At 36.1% G+C, this 19,810-nt stretch overlaps 1 protein-coding gene across 1 annotated transcript in view; it reads left to right on the top strand.

Moving 5' to 3' along the window:
- The window catches only part of AGFG1 (ArfGAP with FG repeats 1), a 78,027-nt gene extending 62,975 nt beyond the window's left edge, over positions 1–15,052 (top strand). Inside the window, exons 12-15 of the mRNA XM_046643824.1 lie at positions 6,266–6,313; positions 8,408–8,566; positions 9,559–9,650; positions 10,495–15,052. Of these exons, the coding sequence (XP_046499780.1) occupies positions 6,266–6,313; positions 8,408–8,566; positions 9,559–9,650; positions 10,495–10,554 (359 nt within the window). The 3' untranslated portion in view covers positions 10,555–15,052. The remainder of the gene's footprint in view (positions 1–6,265; positions 6,314–8,407; positions 8,567–9,558; positions 9,651–10,494) is intronic.
- The last annotated feature ends 4,758 nt before the right edge of the window (positions 15,053–19,810 follow it).

Here is a 19,810-nt window from a genome sequence, read left to right as displayed (position 1 = left end):
GGATGAATGGACTTTGTTACATGAGGACTTAATAATCAGGTCTTTTTCTAATGCATATCTCTTTTAGAGTGTTAACATTTTTAATTATCTATTTATTTAATTTTGCTGAGGAAGATTCACCCTAAGCTAAGTTCCACTGCCAGTCTTCCTCTTTTTGTATGTGAGCCACCACCACAGCAACAGCATAGCCACTGGCAGACAAGTGGTGTAGGTCCATGCCTGGGAACTGAACCTGGGCTGCTGGAGCGGAGTGTGCTGAACTTAACCACTAGGCAACCTGGGCTGGCCCAACATTTTTTAACTTGTGGGAATAATATTTGAATATTTTTTCTTTTGATGACCTTTTTTGTCTTAATCCTCTTTGTCCCTCTCTCTCTTTTTTTTTTTGGTTCATACTGCAAGCCAGCCATATCTTTCTTGTAATGTACCTTTTTGTTTTAGATTGGCACCTGAGCTAACAGCTGTTGTCAATTTTTTTTTTCCTGCTTTTTCTCCTCAAATCTCCCCAGTTCCTCATTGTATATTTTAGTTGTGAGTCCTTCTAGTTGTGGCACGTGGGACACCGCCTCAGCGTGGCCTGACTAGCAGTGCCATGTCTGCGCCCAGGATCTGAACCAGTGAAACCCGGGGCTGCCAAAGCAGAGCACGTGATTTTAACCACTTGGCCATGGGACCAGCGTGTCTTGTAATGTACCTTTCGATCTTTGTCTTATTACTCTGAACACCAGAGCTATTTGGCAATACTTCAGACTGTCAGCAAGTGTATGTGGTGTGGCTTAATACCCATTAAGTCTAGAGTTTGTCAGCTTTGTTTTGTGCCCCAATAATTTTAGAACTAAAGCCTAAACTCCAGTTATAGCATATGTTAATGTGAAATCTTGAGAGATAAGGTACTTTGGAACATTGCAATTAAATTTGCTCCATTAAGAGTTAGTGGGGCTGGCCTGGTGGCGCAGGAGTTAAGTTCACACGCTCCATTTTGGGGGCCCAGGGTTCACCAGTTTGGATCCTGGGTGCGGACATGGCACTGCTTGGCAAGCCGTGCCGTGGTGGCCATCCCACATATAAAGTAGAGGAACATGGGCACGGATGTTAGCTCAGGGCCAGTCTTCCTTAGCAAAAAGAGGAGGATTGGCGGCAGATGTTAGCTCAGGGCTAATCTTCCTCAAAAAAAAAAAAAAGAAGAAGAAGATTTAGTAATTAGGGGTTTGCCCCATGGCTGAGTGGTTAAGTTTGTGCACTCTGCTTCAGTGGCCCAGGATTTCACCAGTTCAGATCCTGGACGTGGACATGGCACCGCTCATCAAGCCATGCTGAGGCGACATCCCACATGCCACAACTAGAAGGACTCACAACTAAAAATATACAACTATGTACCAGGGGGCTTTGGGGAAAAAAAGGAAAACATAAAATCTTTAAAAAAAAAAAAAAAAGTAATTTTTAGCAAACCTCTTTGTCACTGGCAAGATTAAGAATTGTGATTTTAGGAGTTTGAAGTATAATTTTGCTTTTTCACATAAATGTCTTTAGTCATAATTTGTTGGTGTCTTGCATAATAGGTGTTTAATAGGTATTTGAATTTCACACAATTTAATTTTTAAAAAATGGTTTGTTTTAATTCAAGTATACCTACTCGATTGTTTTACATTTCTTTTGTGTTTTGGACAAAAATATATTATTCATCAGTTGTGATATATGCGGTTTTCTGTTTCTTAGTATATTATTTCTACTTGAATTTGTAAAATGTCTCATGGCACATGAATTTTTGTACATTGTCTCGTGTAATCCTCTTAACTCTCATCAAATAAATGTTTTAATTACTTTTTGACAGCAGAGGGAACTAAGGCGCAGAAAAGTTAAGTGAATATGTTTTGGGTGCAGCCAAACTTGTGTTCAAATCCTGATTTAGTATTTACTTGCTAGGTGATCCAAAGAAAGCTTTTTGTATATTCTTTTTTTAATGAATGAAGTAAAGATGAAAGGGAGATGTACTAACATTTGTTGAGTGTTTAAAGTTATTTGCAAGATACTGTTGAGCTGTTTATAGCTGTTATGACCCCATTTAACAGCTGAAGAATGGAAACATAGATTATACCTTGACTGAGGGTGTGTTATTCTAACTTCTCTGAGCCTTATTGTTGTCCTTTTCTGGAGAATGTGAACAATATTCTCTGACTGGCAGGGTTTTGTGAGAATTAGATGATGCAGACCACTGTGCGTGGTCTTTGAATTATTGTATGTACTTGGTAAATCTTTCCTCTTATTTTCCTTTCATGACTGTACCTCTGAGTTGGTTCTGTCAGAGTTAAGGGCTTTTTTTTGCTTAGGTTATTTAGAGTATGAAAGTCCTTTAAAGTTAAGGTTCTCAGTAGGATGTAAAATAATATATAATGTACAATGTATGTTGACATGATATAAAGTAATTTTAAGATTAACCTAAGCAAAATTTATCGAGAGGTAAATCTACTGTGTTTACAAATTTTTATTTCAGGGTAAAATTTTTCAATTATAAACTATTTTGAATTTTTCATATTGATCACCTTTATTAGTTATTGAATTAACTAAAAGTAAATGTTAACTACGTATGTTCTTATTGAAGCTGAAATATAAACAATTCTTTGACAAATACTTTACGCTTAGGAATTTCCAATGTTTTATGCCATCAAAATTAATATTATTTCTTTAGGAAATATTTTTTATTTCTTTCACATGTAATAATATTGCTAAATTCCATTTGAGGTAGCTTTTGAAAGAGGGAATTGCATAATAGTTTTATGTGAAATTTTAACCGTTTTACTGATATATTTCATGCTTTAGTTACACATTTTAATAATTTTTTTTTTCTGCATTTCTAAAGCTTTGGCGCTTTAACTTTATGTTACATGGAAACCTTCATTAGGAGATGAGCCAATATGTCCTAAGTCCTTTCTTATTTTAGGCTTCTATAAAATATTTAACATTCTTTTTTTTTCAGAGCCCTCGATCCCTTAAATCTAATTGAGTTAATATAATTTTTAATTTTTAGGAAATTCTCTTATAACTCTTAAATCTCTCCTTTGCCACTGAACGAATAGCCTTTATTTCCTAACATTCATTTTAATGAATGAATGAATGATTTTAAAGATTTTTTTCCCCAAGGAGATAGACTTAGAGAAATGTAGAGCTCAAGGAATCATAGTAGCATCTAGCCCACTATCCCTGTTTTATTACCTAGGTGGAAACCAATTTCATGAATTTGCCTTGAGGGTTCAAAATTAATTAATGACTAATCTAATATTAGTACCTAGAACTCTTCTAAACCAGCACTATTTTCATTCCAGTGGAACATATAGCCTCCATATTTATAATTTATTTTTGCATTGATGAAACTCATACATGTCAGCATTATATGCTGTTTCTTGTTTTCATCTAAATACTCAGTAAGCCCACCTAACCTGTCTAGTATATTCTGGAAATGGAGATTAATACAAAAATGGGATGGTCATGGATAAGGAAAAGCAAAGGAAAAACCTAAATAGAAAGTTACATGGACTGTGTAGAACATGTTTGCTTATAGAAGTGATTTATTCTCCCTACATTCTCACCCTCAGTTTACTCTTAATGTTTGGATATTTGAACATCTCTACCATTTAATAATCTGCACTTGGCACTTTTACCAGCCAATAAAGACAGTAAAGTTTAAAAAAATAACACATACACAAAATTAAACTTCATAGTGGTCTTGAGAAAATATTTGCAAATCATTTATCTGATACTTGTGTGCAGAATATATAATGACGCTTACAACTTAGTAATAACGGGACAACTCAGTTAAAAAATGAGCAGAGGATTTGAATAGACATTACTGTAAAGAAGATATACAGATGTTCAGTAAGCTCATGAAAAGATATTGAACATCATTAGTCATTAGGGAAATATAAATCAAAACCACAGTGAGGGGGCTGGCTCCATGGCATAGTGGTTAAGTTTGGCACGCTCTGCTTTCACAGCCCTGGTTTGTGGGTTTGGATCCCAGGAGCAAACGTATAACACTTGTCAGCCATACTATAGCAGCAACCCACATATAAAGTGGAGGAAGACTGGCACAGATGTTAGCTCAGGGCTAATCTTCCTCAGCAAAAAAATCCCCCCAAAAAACCAAAAACCAGAAAACACCACAGTGAGATATCACTTCATACCCACTAGGATTGCTGTAATCAAAAAGAGACAATAATAAGCACTGAGGGAATTAGAAAACTTTTGCTAGTGGGGATGTAAAATGGTATAACTCCTTTGGAAATCAGTTTCTCAAAAAGTTAAACGTAGAGTATCATATGACCTAGCACTTCCACTTACAGGAATATACCCAAGAGAAATAAAAACATACATCCACACAAAAACTTGTACACAAATGTTCATAGCAGCGTTATTCACAATAGCCAAAAAGTGGGGACGCCCCTAATGTCCATCATCTGATGAATCGACAAACCGAGTATCTTATAGCCATGCAATGGAATTTGTTTGATAATAAAAGGTAGTGAAGTACTGATAGACACTACAACATGGGTGAACCTTGAAAATACTGGGCTAAATAAAACCAGCTAGTCACAAAATGGCATATTATGTATGATTCCATTTATATAGTATGTCCAGAATGGGCAAATCTATAGAGACAGCAAGTAGGTGTGGTGAAATGCAGAGTGACAGCTGATAGGTAGGGAATTTCTTTTAGGGATGAAAACGTTTTAAAGTTAGATTTTGATGATGGTTGGATAATCCTATGAATGTATTAAAAAACATTGAACGCTATATTTTAAGTGGACAAATTATATGATATGTGAATTATATCTCAAAAAGCTGTCAAAAAAAGTCTAAGAATTTTTTATGGCAGCCCGAGACTAGAGCTTAGGAGGGTATCATTGTTGCAGACTGAGGTATAGTCATTAAGAGTGGTTAACAGTCACTGTTGACTGAAAGTTAGTTTTTGCCAAAGTATGTTTTGTAGAACATGTCTCCTGAGATGTTGTATCAGTACTCCATGGAACAGGGTTCTATGCCCAGAATGATATGGGAAACACTGGGATGAACAAAATTTAACCAGTATTGTTAATGCAGGACTTCTCAGAGCCTTTAATGTGCTCTAAAAAAGGGAATGAACATAAAGTGACCAAACTTGTTTGTCACAGAACCCTTCCCCCTCAACCTTTTGTTGAATTCAGATCACAATTTAAAAAACATCTTTTTAAGTTAGCATGAAAAATGCGTTCATTGAATATTAACTATATAGTACTTTTAAAATTCCTTGTTACGTTTAATCCTCACAGCAGCTTTGCAAAGTAAGTACTAATATCGTCCCTGTCTCTCCACTCCTATTTGCACATGAGGAAACTGAGGCTTATAGAATTTAAGTAATTTCCTATAGTTAGAAAATAACAGAACCAAGACTCAAAACCACTCCAGTCTCTCATTTGCTGTTTCCCACAGTTTAATTGGTTTAGTATGCTAATTTAAATGCATGGACATCTATTTTAGAGACAGTCCCACTCCAGATGCTTATAACAAACAAACATAGAAAGGTTTGGTGTGCAACAACCTACATTTGTGTTTTATTAATTACATTTATTTATATGTAACCTCTCTGACCTTAGTCATGCCAGGGGAGTAAGATCTGCACAAGCAGCATGTTTCTTTTTCCTCCCTTTTCAGCCACTACGTTTTAAACGGAAAGTGCTGCTCACCTTTCTAATGAACTACGTTGAATAGTTCATAGTTCCCTTGAATTATCTTTATGTATTCCAGTTAATGTACAGAGTTGTAAATAAAACAGTCAAGCATTATTCTGGTGCCCTCTCCAAGATTTGACTTTCCTAGATGCTAAAGGTAGATGCTAAATCCTTTTAGATGATCCTATGAATAGCTTTTTTGGATGTAACTCATGAGGCCTACAGAGTCTTTTTATGGATATGGTTGTATCTTCACATGAAAAAAATGTTAGTGTTTATTTAAAAAATGAATTTCATAAATGTTTCTTAATTTGGTATTTTTTATTCTGGTATTTATTATTTTAACCTCCCTTTTATTTCAAACTGTAAATATTACAGTGTCATGAATATAGTTGAAATAAAACAACTCTTTGTGGATGTGTTTTTATAATATGTTCTTATGCTACCCACTTTGTAACAGTACATTCTAATTTTAGAGCTTTTTAATGAAACAAATTTACTTTTATTTGACAGTAGTTATCCATAAGTTAATTGACTTTGGTCTCTTTATGGCTTTCCATAAGGCCTTTCTGGAGCAATGCATTCTCAAGTGTTTCCTCACGCTCATTTTGGTAGGTGGCCACAACTAATGTCTAGATTTGTGTGGCAGTTTGTCTACCTGCTTGTGGAAGCTTCTGCTAGTGTTCTGGATCCCTGCATGTGGAATTAAGTTTTTCCTATGTTTTAAAATGGAGTGGGCATGGATGTGTGGCATTGGGATTACATTTAAAGTTATATGAAAATTTTTTGTAGTGGTTTATGTTTTTACTGCTGAAAAGCATTGTTGCTTACCTCCATGGTCACAGTAGAATGTTAATAGCTTTTGCGATTGTTTTTCTTGAGTTTGAATTCATAGTACTTTGAGTGGCACCTTTTTGATATACCAAACCATTTACCATATTATTCCATGGAGTTTAGTTTTGCTTAACTGTATCCAAGTTTTGCTTTTTAGTGCTTTCTTAAAAAGTAATTGTCAAAGTTATGTCAGTGCATTGTCGTCTGTTATGAAGCCCTCTTTCCCTTGCAATGTGCTTATTATTCTTTAATTCACTTGCTTCCTGGTGGCTTGTTTTCCCTTTTTCCTCGTCAACAGTAAAAAAGTAATTTAAAAAATCTGACATTCTGATTAGGTACATTGAGGAAAATTACATTGTTATAAACATTAGAATTAGGATTACTTTGGGCAACATCTATAACATGTTCTTTAGTTTTTTTTAATAAAAGATAATTCTGTGTAACATTTCTAGTATTAATTTCTGTGCCTTAAATCAGTGGTCAAGTTGGCAAATTTTTTTAAATTAGGAATTTCAGTGAAATATCATGTTTTAGCATCATGCTAAAAATATTTCACTGTTTCATTACTAGTATTGTGTATGAAAAGCAGCGTTTCACTGAGACCTTTTTTGGAATGTGTGTATAGTTGGAAGATTCTGTTTTTAATCTTCTCTAACAGTAAGTAATACACTGTTGTACTACATGTGTTTCTGTAATGCAAGTTAGTTCATAAGGACAGTCGTGCGTCACTTAACGACAGGGATACGTTCTGAGAAATGTGTTGTTGGCTGATTTCGTTATTGTGTGAATATCATAGAGTGTACTGACCCAAACCTGGATGGTATAGCCTACTACACACGTAGGCTCTATGGTACTAATCTTGTGGGACCACCATCGTATTTGCCATCTGTCATTGACTGAAACATCGTTATGTGGCGCACGACTGTAATTCATGAATGGGGGAATGATGGCAGCATACCACATATGTAGTGGTAGTTCACACACAGATTCCCCAAGCTGTGCGTGCTCTATCCCACCAGGTGACAGTGGCTAGACGTGGCAAGCCATGGAGGAGTACAGTATTGAACACAGTACTCATTTACCCTCCATTCTTTGTCTCTTCTAAGAATGCTTATTTCACTCCCTTTTCAATCTTTGTGCATTTTGTCTTAATTTCTGTAACTCAGCAGTCTTAACCTTCCTTGTACCCTTTATCCAAAGCAGCCTTCATTTACCTTCCAGTAAGGAATGGGAGTTCATATATTTCCTTTGGAATTGATTTATTAAGAATGCCCGTGTCCTTTTAGTTGTGTTAGTGTTTTTATTAAGCTCCCCCGTCCCCCTTTTTGGCCCCAGTTACAAAGCTGCATAGGTTTTGAGTGGCCTACCTCTAACCCAATTTCTTCTATAAATCTTGTTATTTTTAGTGAACTGTTTTGCAGAGGTTTTATAAATTTTTTTCCAGGCATGCACATATTATAGCAGACAATTCAATAGATAAAATTAAACTTTGGGCTATTTTACTGTATATAGCAAAACAAAACTAAAAACTGTGTATACTAGTATACATGTAAATTGCTTGTTGGTGTGCTTTAAAAAGTAGACTTGAACTTTATATAATTACTTTGAAAAATTTTCTTGTGATTTCAAATGATAGCTTTATTAGTTTTATTCTGGTCGTTGGGTTTCAGGAGAACAAAATTTTATAGATTATGTCAAACTGTATAGTGCTAAAACTTATACTAACTGTTCGAGTTTTGGAATTTAAAATGTCCTTAATGTACATCTTAATATTTTTCAAGGTAAGTGTTGTATATTCTATAATGTTGAGTACGAGAAACAAAACCTACCGTTGTGTAAGTAAGTGATCAGCCCTTCTTTTCTCCTGTCAGCGGCTACCTTTGGCACCGCGTCCATGAGCATGCCTGCGGGGTTCGGTACTCCTGCTCCCTATAGTCTTCCCACCAGCTTTAGTGGCAGCTTCCAGCAGCCTGCCTTCCCAGCCCAAGCAACTTTCCCTCAGCAGACAGCTTTTCCTCAACAGCCCAATGGTAAGAGCTGACACCTGGCCAGCTGTAAGTCCCCTTTAGGGATCCAATATCATACTGTGTGTTTGGACAAAAAGACTTACCTAGAGAATGCTGGAGCACTGTCCACTGCATGTGTACTACACAAATGTAAAAGCCTTTGATGATTTGGGCCTCAGAAAGTTGAATGATGTAATAAGTTTTTGTGGCCAGATTACAGATTTAGGAGAAATCAGAGACTCTCTAAAGAGTACCCTTTTTTCCTCAGAATCTCTGGTGTCTTTCTTATTGATTTGTCTTATGTGTTCTATTAAGGAAATGTTATAGACTTGGAGTGTTTTTGTTTTGTATCAGAAAAATGTTATGTGCCATTTTGTTTAAGTATGTATGGTAACATCGACTTATAAATAGGTAACTATATTATGTGTAAAGTTTTGTTAATTGTCTTTGGGAAGATTCTTAGAGACCAGTTTTTTAACCCATTTCTCTCATTTCCTAAAGTTTGAAGACCATAGATTTGAAGATTATTCTTGAATTACAATTATGTATTTCTTTTTTTAAAGTCAGTGGTTAACTAAAAATTTGGAAATAAAATATTTCCTAGGGAATACTGTGATGTTCACATAGGAACCATTGTGTATACAACTAGGATATACAACTATGTACTGAGGCTTTGGGGAGGGAAAAGAAAAGAAACAATGTGTTGTCCTCTTAGCTCTTCTCAGATAGCTCTCACAAGCTCATCTGTTAATTAAATCTTTTGACTGTCAGCAGTTTACAAGGCTGAGACCAATTGGAATTAACCATTTCTGGAGAGCTACGTGAAAGCTCTTTTAAGACATGCCACAGGAAGTTTGTCTCTAGTATTTGAAAGAGCATGAGACCCAAGAACTTAACATTGATATTTTATTTGGTTGCTCTGGTAGGAATTTCTCTGAAACTCACTATGAGGCTTTGTAAGCATCAGATTGTCTCTCAAAGGCATGGGTTATAATTGGGGGTTCTGTTTTAACAAGGTGCAGGTTTTGCAGCATTTGGACAAACAAAGCCGGTGGTAACTCCTTTTGGTCAAGTTGCAGCTGCAGGAGTATCTAGTAATCCTTTTATGGTAAGTGGGATGCAATTTTAAACACTTTATAAATTGTTGCATGTTATTTTCAAATTAGGAAAAGCAGGATTGACTCTTCCTAGATGTTGTTTGGTGTTCTACTAATATGACAACGTAAGATTGTGCAAATTGAGGCAGCCATCATGCGCGATCCTTTTTTTTGCGGGGGCGAGGGAGTGAGGAAGATTGTTCCTGAGCCAACATCTGTTGCCAATCTTCCTCTTTTTGCTTGAGGAAGATTGTCTCTGAGCTAACATCTGTGCCAGTCTTCCTCTATTTTGTATGTGGGGGACCACCACAGCATGGCTTGATGAGCGGTATGTAGGTCCGTGCCCGCATCCGAACCCCAGGCTCCCAAAGTGGAGCGTGCAAACTTAACCACTATGCCACTGGACTGGCCCCCGACCCTTTTTTGACTTAAAAAAACCCCACACATTAATCAGTTGCAAATCAAAGCATTGACAGTAAATAAGCTGTTTTATAACTTGAAACGTGTCTGCTTCCTCGTCGAAGTAACTTCTTATGAGGGGCTATAGATTAAGTGAATTAGTGTGAAAAGGGGTCTTGGAGTCAGAGATTTGGTTTGAATCATAAATATTTTTTTTAGAGCTAAGTCCCTTCTTAGAATCTATTATGAGAAGTATATGGAATAATGGATATAGGGGCCCAGCAAGTGCCTGATACCTAATAGTTTCATTATAGTATGTTGCTAATAACCATAATGAATAAATATGATTGCCAATAATTATAAAATATTTCCTAATCTAAATACTGTTTAATATTTTCATCTTTTCCACACACTACTCTTATTTGTCTGCTTGTTTTGTCTTATGTTTTCCTTTAGACTGGTGCACCAACAGGACAATTTCCAACAGGAAGCTCATCAACCAATCCTTTCTTATAGCCTTATATAGACACTTTACTGGAACGAACTTTTACGTGGTCACATTACATCTCTCCGCCTCTTGCACTGTTGTCTTGTTTCACTGATCTTAGCTTTAAACACAAGAGACGTCTTTAAAAAGCCTGCATTGTGTATTAAACACCAGGTAATATGTGCAAAACAGAGGGCTCCAGTAACAACTTTTAACCTGTGAATTGGCAGAAAAAGGTAGCGGTATCATGTATATTAAAAATTGGCTAATATTAAGTTATTGCAGATACCACATTCATTATGCTGCAGTACTGTACATATTTTTCTTAGAAATTAGCTATTTGTGCATATCAGTATTTGTAACTTTAACACATTGTTATGTGAGAAACGTTACTGGGGAAATAGATCAGCCACTTTTAAGGTGCTGTCGTATATCTTGGAATGAATGATCTAAAATCATTTTAACCATATTGCTACTGGAAAGTTACAAAGTCAAAATTGGAAGGTTTTATTCATTCTTGAATTTTTCCTTTCTAAAGAGCTCTTCTATTTATACATGCCTAAATTCTTTAAAAATGTAGAGGGATACCTGTCTGCATAATAAAGCTGATCATGTTTTGCTACAGTTTGCAGGTGAAAAAATAAATATTAGAAAATATGCTATTGTTTTTGTGTTCTTGCTGCAATGCCTTTACCAAAGTGGCCTTAAATATGAGTAGTGAATTGAGAACATCTTGAATTCTTAAATTAGAATTTCAGAAGACGTTTAGTGACTTTTATGTCTAAAAGAAGAAATTTTATAAAAGGCCATGTAGAAAATTTATTAAAACTACTATGACTGCTGTATTCAGGAATATGTCAGTGGTAAAGCATTTAAATGTAGCTTGTCAGATTCACCGTAATCCTTCTAATTTCTTTGCAACTTCTTAATTTTGTGAAAATTTGTATATATGAAGAATTTGCATGTGTGTGTATTTACAAATTTTTTTAAGTATCTTGAATTCTCAGACTGCAAAAGCCCTATTTTAACTATTGATTTTTTTTAAAAAAAACTATTGTCTTTGAATGTATTGGAAGCAGACATGCATTAACTGTGACGTGATTGCACCTCAGTTTTTTGTTTTTTGTTTTTCATTTGTTTGGACAAGCTGATATTATTAATAGGACATTTGTTTATGTTCATTTCTGGGGGAAAGAAACTGGAACCCAGTGTTACTCTAAAGTTATAGAATACTTTGTTTAAAAAGACAATACTAATGTTTAGTTATATCTTTTTGTTAATATTCAAATGGACTTGTTTAAATATTTATGTACAGTAATGCCTCATTCATCCAGAGATAAGCTTTCAGTCTCATCAAAACAGAACAAACTGAGAAAATTGGAATAGTTTTTTTTAACAAATGCCTTTGAGCAATGCACATAGATCACAAAGTCTGTAAGTTAGAGCTCATGCATTTGTTTTTATGTGAAATTTTAATTATTTGATTTTCCAGCCCATAGCATCTTAGCTGTTCAGAATGAGGGCTTGAAAGGAACGAGATAGAACAAATTACGAAGAGCATACACTGTCGAAGACCATTATCGTAGGGGCAGCCAGGCCAGCCTAGAGGACATCACTCTGTTATCATCTTCTGATAATTGTCTATTACTGTGACTCTGTGTCATCAAGAAAAGGTGAAATTACATATACATATATGTAATACAAGTTTGAAAAGTTTTATCTTATAATGATTAAAATTTTTTAAAAAGCTTTGGTATTAAAAGAGGTGAACATTAGTTTCCTCAAACATTTTATTCACGTTGAATACCTTTTTCAGTGATGACTACATGAATTACCATACTATATTAAAATCTGTTGTGATAATTTAGACTTGTTAAAATATTGCTATCCATTGCATATCTAGCTGAACCGTTTTGATCAAGAAGACTAGGAAATCTCTGCCCCTTTTCTGAGTAGTATGCCTCTTCTCTTAGAATTAAATGAATGCTGCAAAGGTCTAGGTGTGTGTTGGTGTCTACTTGAAATGTTTCTACATTTTTGGGTCTCCCTCCAGCCCCATTTTCACGGAGGGAATACTTAAGAAATGTCTTTGAATTTCTCTGTTTTAGATTGTATTGGGTCCCAATCAATTCATATGTACAAAGTTATATAATTGTAGGCCATTACCCAAATAAGCTACCAGGCTTTCCGTCTAAGAAATAAGTAAATTAAACAGTTGTTATTAAAATAATTTTAAAGACTATTTTTTTCTGGGTAAATCTTGAAGTTTGTAATTAAATGGGAACTCCTGTCGACTTACTTTAAATGAGTGCTTATAAAATCAAAATGCTTAGCTGAAGAAGCAGTCCAGCTATAATGTAGATTTAAATCAGTTTCTGTTAGACTTTGATATTCAGATATGCTTCTAGTTCTACGTAGACCATCAGAATTATGTTGAGCCCTGAAGAGGAGAAAGTCCTGGAAGGTGAGAGCTTGAAGACCCTCATGTGCCCTGGCTGATTGGTTGAATCAGATCTCTCCTCTTCTGTCTTTGCTCAGGAAAGAAAAGTTTCTTTTCTCTTAGGGTGGCAAGCTTTGCTGATACAGTGAAAAGGCATGTTTTATTCTCATTTTTGTGAAAATAGAGATTAGGTAATCACTTTCTTAAAATAATTCCGTCTGTGAAAATGAAGAAGCGTATCAGTGCTTTTACCTGAATTGCGCCTGCTCCCTACACTCGCCTCCGTGCTGTGGTGGCTGTGGGTGGGTAAAAGGGCAGAGGGACTGGCTGCTTCCTACCACAGGGCCAACAGTTCTGCGACATTTTGGTCTCAGGACCATACCTCTTAAATTATTGAAGATCCCGAAAGGGCATTTTTTATATAGCGTCTATCTATCAGAATTTTACTGTGTTAGAAATTGATACTGAGACATTTAAAAAGCATGTTTGTTTAAATATAACATTAATAAACCCTTTACATGTTAACATAAATACCATTTTTGATAAGAAAAAACTGTTTTCCAAAAACAGTTAATGAAAAGAACGTTGTCTTACAGTTTGCACAAATCTTCTGGCTCAATAGAAGCAGTAGGATTCTCATACTATTTTTGCATTTTGGTTCTTTTTATATCGCATGGCATGTGTACACTAGAGAACTCTGCTGTGCATTTGTGAAATCATGAGTAAAACCAACATATAACTTCTTAGTATTATTATGAAGATAGTTTTGGCCTTGGGTTTTGGAGACCCTCCAGGGTCCTCTGAGAACCCGTTGAGAAACCCCGCACCGTCCTTTAAATTTGTATGTTTCTGGAACAGCAGTGTTTAGTTGTAGGATAAGCATACTACTTTATGCACTTATAAGTGTTTTGTTTGCTTGGTGTGAAAAATTGAAATTCCACTTGAAATTTCAAACATTTTAAACATTGTTTTTGGACTTTTCTTCCTTGTATTTTTATTTGAAAGTAATTTAATAATGATAAGATTGGTATCTCCTCTAGAAGGATATTGCAAGTTCAGATTCATGGTTATTGGTGTTTATTTTGGTATCATTTACTATTCTGACCACTTTGAAATTGTGGAGTTGTTTTGGGGAAGTATCAAATAGCTATTTTAAAATTTTAATAGAACACCTTGCTGAAGAAAAGTTCAAACTGAAGACTAGTTTCTTATCTCTCTTATGTTTATAATTAATAAAGAATTTTAGCTTTATATATGCACACACACATATATATTTTTTAATGAAAAGTGGCTTCCTCTGACAAAAATCACTACCCTCCAGGCTATCAGCTAGTACAATTAAAGGAATGTGTTTGCTTCTTAAGAAAAGGTTTGGTATGGTTTTTTCCCCCAGTGGTTTTTTACACTTTGTCCATTTTTAAAGAGAGTACTTGCTATTGCTTCTCATTTAAACAAAATATTTTAAAATTCTTTTGAAGACATAGTGACATTTTAAAAGGTAGTTTACCATCAGTAGCCTCCACATGCTCTGGCTTTGGTGCTGCTGCTGTTGGTGTTCTGTCAAATACGCTTTCATGAGGTGATGTTCCATTTCCATCCTGAGGTGGGCCCTGTGCCTTGCTTCTTGAGCCGTCTTAATCCATATGTTTGTACTCCTACACTGAGCTCCTGTTCAGAAAGACTCACCTCATCTTTGGCCTGCACTTCAAGTCTCAGACTTATATCAGAAAATGACTCTAGGGGACCATTATGAAGATGTGTTCTTGTAAATAGTAATGACTTCAAAGTAATATGGTGGTGGGATTTTGGGGTGTGGTTTATTAAGCCCTTTCAGTGTATCAAAAACTTGCTAAATGCTTCTCAGAGTATCTCATACAATCCTTAATGTGGATTTGTGCTTGAAGGATGAAAGAAATAAGGCATAGAGAGGTTAAGCTAATGACAGAGCTGCTCTGGGGAGCAAATATTTTATTGTTGGATTAAAACGCTGTCACATTTATGTGTAAGTGGATTTTTTTTTAATCTTTCGAAATTCCAGGAGAGTTACTTTGTATATCCTATATGCCTAATAAAACATAATCATTTAATTTGGGTTCCAGTCATAATTTGACAAAATCAGTGCAGTTTATTCTTTAGGATTTTATTTAAACTTTCCAAGTAAATTAATGGCATAATTAGTGGTGCGTGTTTTAAATTAAAGAGAAATCTGAAGTATCACAGTGATTGCTGTTTTGTGAAACATTCTAACTTTATTGATAGAGTTTGTGCCCTAGACAGTTTTAAAATGTACTTTTTAGAAGATGCTGTTATTAAAATTTGTGTTCTTAGTGTATTGTATTGAATTCATCCTCATTAGTTAAATTTTTCTTTGTATATTTTAAAACTTTATAGTGTCATTAATTAAAATTTTTGTGTGGTATATTTGAACAAAAGAATATATGACCAAGATGTAATCCAGCGTTGCGCTGGTGACTGTTTAACAACTTTTTCTCGTGAAAAAATGCCTTGCTTCGTAGTGGTTTCTGATCCATGTAGTGTAAATACTCTCACCCTGGATGGTTTCACCTACCCATCTGATGTCATTAAACTTGGGGTTAGAAAGAGACACACTGGGGCCGGCTCCGTGGCCGAATGGTTAAGTTCACGCGCTCTGCTGCAGCGGCCCAGGGTTCGGATCCTGGGCGCGGACATGGCGCCTCTCGTCAGGCCACGTTGAGGCGGCGTCCCACATCCCACAACTAGAAGGACATGCAACTAAGATATACAACTGTGTAGAGGGGGAGTTGGGGGAGATAAAGCAGAAAAAAAAAATGGGCAACCGTTGTTAGCTCAGGTGCCAATCCTTAATAAAAAAAAAAAAGGAAGATTGGCAACAGTTGTTAGCCTAGGTGCCAATCTTTAAAAAACAAAAAAAGACAGACACACACCGTGGCCCTCCCGAGCCTTCGCAGGCCAGCTCCAGCACAGCACTGACAGAATTCCACAAAGTCATTAACTTTTTTGGTTATTTGGTGATTGTGTCAAGTATTTGAAGAGTCTTTTATTTGTATTATTCAGCAAGCATTTGGGTGCTAGTTTATTTCTAGAAGTCTACTGGGCACTGAAGTATTTAATCTGGAAAGACTCCAAATATGGTGAACCTGGTTTTAAAAAGTCCAATGACTGGGCTAATGTAGGGGTTGCACGTTCATGGCATGTACTCTGAATTCTGTCTGCAGTTGTATTTTGCTTGACCAGCACAGTGTTTTAAAAAGTTCGATTTCGAATAGTTTTAAGGGGGTATGTACTCTTAAGGTGGCCGCTAATCTACCACTCCCAATTTTTGTAGCCTCAAACATTCAAATGCATTTTAAGGTCATTGAATTGGCAAATCCTGAGCTGATATAAATGGCTCTTCTTATGCCACCTTTTATTCTGATAGTGGAGTCAACTCTGTAAGGTTTGAATTTATGATCTTATTTTCAAGTGAAGACTTGCCAAGAATGTATTTCCTTTCAAAGCTGCTAACCTCTGTGTTTTGCTTATTTTACGCCAATGGATAAGAATTCAACACATATTTAAATATATTTTTGGAATCTATGCTTGTTCAAGTCACAAACACTGGAGTTTAATTAAATAGAAATGTTGTGATTCAGGCTTTTGTGTAAGGGAAAAGTGATCCTGGATAAAATATTTTAATTGGTGATTAAAATGCTCATTAGTTAACTTTTTTATTAGTTCTCTGGAATCTTGAGTAGATATTATCCCAGTTACTGTTTAAGCAATGAGAGCAAGATTTGCTGAATTTTCAACGTTTTCTCTCAGTCTTGTATGGAGGGCCAGAGGAGGCAAGCACCGAGGAGCCTTCTAGTTCTGACTGAGTGGCGGGTGAGTGAAGGCAGCGGAGGACTCCGCGCTGATGTTCTGCAGTCCGTGTTCCATAGAACGCTGCGGGCACAATCGGCTTTTTAAAGCCTTTAAAGGTTTTTATATATTATCATAAAATAATCCATGCTTATGATATTTAAAAATTACACAATATACACAGGGGATAAAGTGAAAAAGTATGTCTCCTTTCTGTGACTTTATTCCCATATCCCAGAGGAATATAGTTTCCTGTATTCTTGTATAGTCTTTCACAAATGTTATTACTTATCTATATGTCTTTATATTCATATATATGCCTCTCACTGTCCTCTCTTATTTTAGATGTACAGTTTTGTAACTTGGTTCTTGGTTATCCACATCCAGCTCTAACTCGTTATTTTAATGGCTCGAAGATTTCATTTTTTGGATGTCCCTTTTGAAGAACATTTGTTTATAGATTTTTCTACCAGAAACGTTGTTACAGTGAGGATATCCTTATGCATCTGTGAAGATTCCTCTTGCTTCTGCCTGACTGGAAACTCAATAAAATAGACCTTGTGCTATTTTGAGGCTCACCAGCTGTTTAAGTATGATCTTGTGCTTCCATTTAGGAAGTTCTTCCATTTAGGGAAGGAAAAAAATTGCTCAAAGGGTCCTTCTAGTTTTAGCATATGGGACACTGGCTCAGCATGGCCTAATGAGTGGTGCCACGTCCACGCCCAGGATCCGAACCAGCAAAACCCTGGGCTGCCGAAGCGGAGCGCATGAACTTAACCATTTGGCCACAGGGCCAGCCCCTACTTTCTTTGATTGCTGTTGAGATTGATTTTTCCCTGTAATTTACTAGTTGCATTTTCTTCTTGATGAATAGTTTTAAAAGTTATTTTAAAAATATTGTTTGGATCACCTAAATTTATGTTATTCATCCCGTTGTCTTATATTTTGGGATTACACAGGCGCAAAGGAGGACTTTTCTATTGCTAATACATCATTTAACTTTTAGGCTGAGTAACTTCATCTGTAATGGGATTTCAAATCCAAATAAATGCTCAGTTTAATTCTAGTTCCTTTTTTTTTTTTGAGGAAGATGAGCCCTGAAGCTAACATCCACCAGCAGTCCTCCTCTTTTTGCTGAGGAAGACTGGCCCTGAGCTAACATCCATGCTCATCTTCCTCTATTTTATGTGGGATGCCTGCCACAGCATGGCTTGACAAGTGGTGCGTAGGTCCGCACCTGTGATCTGAACTGGCGAACCCTGGGCTGCCAAAGTGGAATGTGTGAACTTACCTGCTGTGCCACCAGGCTGGTCCCCATATATATATATTTTAAATCAGTTGGAGAAGGATTACTGATTCAGATTCTCTGGTTTGAACTGATCATTATTCAAGCTCACAGGCTCATCTTCCTCCCTACCTTGTATTTGCTACACACAAAAATGGTTATTGTTCTGGTGTGTTAGTTTTACTATGACATGTCTGGATGCGGGTGTTTATTTTGTGCTTGGAATTTGATGAGCTCCTTGAGTCTGGACTGCTGTTTTTACCTGTTCTGCCAGTTTCTCCACTCTTCTACCTTCAAATGTCATCTCTGTTGTATGCTCTTCTGCAGTAACTTTTAAGGTTTTTAAGAGAGAAAAGTTTTAATGAAGGAACTAAATAAGATTCTGTGGAATCCTGGAATTTTAAACGTTTAAAATGTTTATGGTTCTAAATAACAATGCAGATGAAATTTCCATAAAGTTATTGCAGAATATTGTAAATTTATAGAATAAATGAGTTCTGATTTTAGAACAGTACAGTTCTTTTCAGGCCTTATTCTTTTCAGTTACTAAATGTACTTGGGTAGCTCTCTCAAATGAAGAGAGAAGACGAACTACCAGGCGTTCCACGTAAGATTTCCAGCATCCTAACCTGGGAATTTTAGACTAGAGAAACCTGGAAATGCCAGTGGGTCGTTCAGAGACTTCCAACATTTTGAGTTTCTCCTATTTAGAGAGAATAACTTTAAAAGTGCAGAACAATTTTGACTTTTAAGTGATATTTGAGAACTGCCCTTGTAAAAGGAATTACACTAAATGTATGTCGTTGTCAAAGTAGTTTCCATTTTAGTAGGTGTTAATTTGGTGCCACTTTGCTAAATGATTTTTAAACATTATTTCCTGTGATCTTCACATCTCTATATATAGGGATGATTTCTATTTTACCAGACAAAACAGACTTGGAGGTGGTGGTTTACTTGCTAGAGTAAAGTAAGGGGCAGAACTGAGCCTTGAACCAGCTCTGACTCGAAGCAAGTGTGCAGAACCACTCCACCACAGTGCCTTAAAGGAAGTGTCACCTAGATGGGGGAAGGCTGATGTATACATAAGGGCAGGGAAAAGGGCATCTGGAGAGTAGGAGAGATCTCTGCCCTGCCTGCTGTAGATGTATCAAGGAGTAGCAGCCTTGAAGGAGGAGTTTATGTGTTGTGGGTACTCCGTATAGTGGAGCATTTGATTAAAGAACGGGGTGTGTGTGTGTGGCTATAGGAGTACTTGTTGCAGATACTTCCCTTCCAGGTTCCAAGGGCACAAAGCACGTGGAAAGCAGTGTAAGAGTCAATGATAAATGTGTTTAAAGTTAGTGCAAAATAGTATTAGTTTGGAATTCTCCACAACATATATATAGAGAGAGAGAGTCTGGTGTATTAAAAATAATTATGGTCATTTGCTACTCAAAAGTGTGGTCTGAGAACCTATAGCCTGGATGTTGCTGGGAGCGTGTTAGCCAAGCAAATTCTCAGCCCAAGGTAGTAATGAAAATCTGCATTTTAAGTCCCAGGTGACCAGCGTTCATTTTCTAGATCAAGAAGCCCTGATTTAGGTCCTGTCTGTGTTCAATAAATAATTTTTGAATCCAGCTTTTTAAATATTTTTATAGAAGTTAATTTGTTTTGCTAAAATTGCTCTAGAGAATCTTTTCTTAAAAAAGGTAGATAAAGAAAAACTCATCAAAAGAAA

This window comes from Equus quagga, chromosome 17, assembly GCF_021613505.1.
Source record: "Equus quagga isolate Etosha38 chromosome 17, UCLA_HA_Equagga_1.0, whole genome shotgun sequence".
Taxonomy (NCBI): Eukaryota; Metazoa; Chordata; class Mammalia; order Perissodactyla; family Equidae; genus Equus; species Equus quagga.
Note: the sequence above shows the minus strand (reverse complement) of the source record. Positions and strands in the feature narration are given on the sequence as shown.